A 4,940-nucleotide genomic window follows, 5' to 3' on the forward strand; every position below is an offset into this window, starting at 1 on the left:
CTAGGTTGTAAAAAATATCAATTTTTCTAGTGAGTGTGCCAAAAGTACCAAATTTCTTGGTAGATGTGCCAAAACTCCAAAAGTACCAAATTTCCTGTTGTCTGGTGTGAGATGAAAGGGTAGAATGTGAAAGGATCGGTAGATAATGTTAGGTTTTTACATACTTACGAGTGAATTTCACCGAAATTTTTTCAGCCCTTGGAAAGCCTGTTCAGCTAACAGCCTGTTAAGTTCCATTTGATTTGTATAGGGTTAAGAGGGTTGTTAAACCAACAGGGCTGTTAGGGGCTAAACAGTAGGTTGGTGAAACGCACCCTCAATCAGTTAGTGGAAGGCACAACATTATCTTCTTTAAGGCGTCGTTAAATTTAATAGTCAAGGGTTAGTTCTTTAAAATAGACACTGTCCTGACTTACCATTTCTGTATAGCGGTCTCATCGCCTCATCTTCCTATGAGCTGGTTGCTGGTACATCGTGGGGGGAACTTCTGACCTCTCCAGTTCATCCCCAGACAGATCCAAATCCTGCATCAGTTGCATAATCTCCCTCTCCTTCTTCAGCTCCTCCTTACTTCCCATCATAGAACCGTTTGGTATCATGGGAGGTGACGCGAACTTCAAGTTAGCAAGTGACCCGTACGAGCGGGACCGATGCTCTTGCCTGATGGAATAGGAGAAGGCTCTCTCGTTCAGATGTCCTTTCTTCCTGTAGATGCCGGTGTTGTAAGGACTCTCATCATCCAGGATCTCATCCTCCAGCATGTCTGGATGATGGTGGCCATTAGACATCCCCGGGGGCATCATGTCGTGGTGGGGGCCATGTCCATTCATACCGTTAGGAGGACCAGGGGGCCCCCCATTCATGATAGGCACGATAGGAATGATGGGCGGGCCCTTGTGTTTCTTGTTCTTCTTGTTTTTCTTCTTGGAGCCCTTGGCATCTATTGTTGCATACTGTTGCATGAGATAGGCTTCATGTGGGAAGTGTCCTGGTTGATAAGATGCTATGGGACTCAGGGGACGGGCGGATGGCATGTAGATGGGTTCCTCCATGGCTAATGGGACAGGCATGGGGGCGTGTTTCCCATGCTTCTTGGACGTCATGTACATGGGATGGTGGGGGATAGGCATGAGGGTGGGGGGAGGGGGAGACATGAGATGGGGAGGAGCAGGTACCATGATGCCGTTTTTATTTTTGCCCTTTTTGGGGTGTGGTAATGTGGTAGGGATCATGAGCATGGGGGGAGGACCGAGTGGGGGGCCAGGGGGCATCATATGGTGAGGGCCGGGGGGCATGGGTGGCCCCGGGGGCATACGCGACGGGCCTGGAGGTGGCATAGGAGGACCATAGCCATTCAACATGAGTTGGGAGGAGGCTGGTCTCATCATAGTGCCGTTAGAATACATATGGCCATGTTTTGGTCGTACTAGAGTTCCTCCTAGAGAGCTAGATGATCTGCCTCTGTACAGGGAACCGTTTAAACTAGGGTACATCTCCTCCTTGCTCGTTTTCTTCTTTTTCATTTTGTCTTTACTCTTCTTGGGTTTCTCTTCCTTAGATGCAGGAGGAGGAGGAGGGGGAGGGGACTGAGCATTTATAATCTGCCTTGGTCGACTTGACTTTGAACTTTTGATTGTTGCACCATATTCTCCATAGATATTTTCACTCAGATCTCTCGTGCTTCCAGTCCAGATCTTGTGATTCTCATCTCCGTTATAGATAGAGATTTCATCTGCTGAATTGGAAGTCTCGGCACTGAGTTCTATGGTAGCATCATTGGTATTACTGTTTACAGTACTGTTCAAGGTCAAAGTAGACCCGTTCCTCTTCCACCCATCCACCTTGTCCACACTGGATTGTGTCTCTCCATTCCTTAACGTTCCATACACACTGTTGTTATCAATCTGCTTAGCATATGAGCTGTCAGCATAAGCATGGAAACAACATCTCACCAGAGCATTAGCTGCCATCTCTCGCTTGCAGATGAATGTATGACATTCTAGAAGCTCTTCCACCCAACCGGTTTTTGTCAGCTTAATAGCTGACATTAAAAGGAAAGAGAAAAACAAAGGAGAGAGAAAAAGGTATTGGAAAAATAGAACAGAACAGATTAAACTCCACATCGGGAAGCTCAACACTATAGCATTCCAACAACCTAAATCCCAATAATATAGAGTTCTTCCACCCTAACTAATAATAATAATAATAATAATATTTTATTGTACATAAAACTTTTACATATAAAGTATGGTACAACGTCAAATTAGATAAATATAAAGTATGGTACAACGTCAAATTAGAACTTGTGGCAATGTGGCACCCAATAACTCTTTTTCTTTTTCAGTGTGGCTAGAATTCATGTTTTGATATTCTTCGTTGGACACCCTGTATAGAAAGGTAAATTTTATTTCAGTGAAAGAATAGAGTAATTATTCGACAATGTCATGCTATGATCTCAGTGTATACAGGATGGGATGTATAGTTGCTTTCTACTGGGTCCCTGCTCAGTGAACCACCCACTAAGATTTTTCTTGTGGAATCATAACATGCCGAAGATATCTGTAAAAATCCTGCACTAAATTTATGTAGACCCATATTATGCCCATTGTCCATCGAAAATCGAAAACGTCAGCCCTATTTTATTCTTTTTCGTCTTGAAGAATCATTTTAATCTTCACTGACTTCGCTCTTTGTTCGGTTTGACGGTAGATAATGTTTTAGGAGTAAACCTCGCCTAGAGGTTACCTTTCCATTCAAGAGTCCATTATTATTACCGGATAATTATTGTAGGTATCACTATTATGACCTATACATAATTATCTAGGTTTTATTATAATTAGGTACCTACCTAATCTATATTTTTTGGTCAATCACAGTCTTTAGTACTCTTGACATGGAGTTTTACTGCTTGACATGGTATTTTGGTACTCGGACTGTGGTGTTTTACTGCTTGATTTGGTCTCTGGACATGGTATTAAGTATTTGGTACTCGGGCTGATTTGCATATGACCTTAACAGTAATCCCAATGTCACCACGGTTGATGCTGATACCATCGCCGGTACTAGCTCTTTATTTCGACTGGTACTGAGATAATAGCTATGTACCTAATACACCTTGTAAGTGGTGGATATTTAGTGGAGAATAATCTGAATCTAAAATATTCTAAATCACGTTTTTTTCTATAGGTTTGACAGAGGGAACTGTAACTGCTAAGATCTTATCGTTCCAAAATCGAAGGGAGGAAGGCAAGATAGGAGAAAGCCAGCCATTCCAAGAACGAACCTTATCAGTTCAGGATAAAATCCGCCCGGGCGGGAATCGAACCCGCGGCCTGGCACTTAAAAGACAGACACGCTACCCTCCAAGCAACTAGGCTGGATAAAGGATATATTTTAAAGCACCTGTTGTAGTTTTGTTTCTAAATCCAGGATAGATTTCACTTACCGTCTTCTTGCTTATTGCACCGGCTAACAACTCAAAGACTTGTACTGATTCTGCTCCTCCACTATTTGTTCAAGTTTTAGTACATTTGTACTAACTTACCAAGTACATAATTTAGTACCTATGTACCTTGTACCTAACTCTAACACCTAGTGCAGTTGTTGAGCTTTTGCCCTTGATTCTCCTAATCCTCCTTCTCCTCTTGGTTCTTCTCCTTCTCCTTCTTTTTAATCTTCTTCTGATTCATTTTCCTCTTCTTCGTTTTCTTTTCCTTTTTAACATCAAAAGGCGCAGTCATATTCACCTACTTAAATATCTTTGTCATATCCAGCAATTAAGCTGGGAGTTTTGTCATCTCCACCAATTATTCAGCTGGGAGTTTTGTCATCTCCACTAATTTAGGTGGGAGTTTTGTTATCTCCACCAATTAAGCTGAGTGCCCCGATCATTATCCGGAAGCCGTCAAATAGATAGTCGTCTTTAAACTTTCATTAGGTAAATGGTCCAGACTCCAGAGCTTTCAGCAAATTACTTTGGTACATTACAGCACACTTTAGTCTGGTACAATTCAGTACATTATTTTTAGTTTGTCCGTGGAGACGACAAAATTACACTGAAAGCGTGATTACCTATTCCTCGTCTTGGGATATTTTTTCAAGTAAAAAAAAAAAACTTCTGGTAACAGATGTTAGATTTTCATTGTATGAGTCAGGGAAAAAACTTATTTTAATTTCATTTATCCCCATTTTTTTATTCTATACAATGTTGGATATTTTCCTCTTTCATTTTATTTTTGTTCTATTCTATTTTTGTTCTATCAATCTATTTTTGGTTGTGTTCTTTCCACAGTATACGGTCGTAGATATTAGTTACCTACATATTATATGATATTTACTATGATTTATGCTTTTTTTACTCTTCTGTTTTTTTTTTTTTTTTTTTTTTTTTTTTTTTTTTTAAAAAGATCAGGCGTCAGGTCTACCTGGGTGTGTGTGCTCATCAGATATCAGTTGAACTTGATAGGCGGACCTTTTCAGTCGTACCTCTCAGGTCTACTTGATAGTTGATAGTGTGTGTACTCATCAGGCATCAGGTAGACCTGACAGGGAGAACCTTTTCAGATCTATCTACCTGTCAGGTCTACCTGATTGTGAGTGTTTTTTTTTGTGAAACTTTCGGGTAAAATCGGTGCAGCTGTTAGCGATATTTCGAACGAATTTCCCGACTTCACGGTTAAAGATATCGGTTAGTGTGATACCCGATCCGTCACTATGAATGGTACACTTTGACCAACAACTTGCCTTAAGTCAGTGCGAAGATTTTTTTCAAAATAAAATTCACTTTCACCGGTAAATATTATTTCTTTTAATATCAACAGCGTTTTTTCATTAGTTTGTGTGAAAAAAAAAATGTGGTGTTAATGGCCAACAATTTTTTTAAATAATTTTAAGACATTTTGTTGAAAATTTCGGTTTATTTTTATCTTAAATTTAAAGAA

General features: G+C 40.4%; 1 protein-coding gene across 1 annotated transcript; it reads right to left on the reverse strand.

The window, feature by feature from the left end:
* Positions 1–418: 418 nt before the first annotated feature.
* Positions 419–2,005, reverse strand: LOC103518694 (the record flags this gene model as incomplete). Its single annotated transcript, XM_008483773.2, is given in 1 exon segment — positions 419–2,005. A coding segment is annotated over 1 exon segment (1,571 nt), but the record flags the coding sequence as incomplete, so codon positions are not given.
* Positions 2,006–4,940: the final 2,935 nt, after the last annotated feature.

This window comes from Diaphorina citri, unplaced genomic scaffold, assembly GCF_000475195.1.
Source record: "Diaphorina citri unplaced genomic scaffold, Diaci psyllid genome assembly version 1.1 scaffold2311, whole genome shotgun sequence".
NCBI classification, from domain to species: Eukaryota; Metazoa; Arthropoda; class Insecta; order Hemiptera; family Psyllidae; genus Diaphorina; species Diaphorina citri.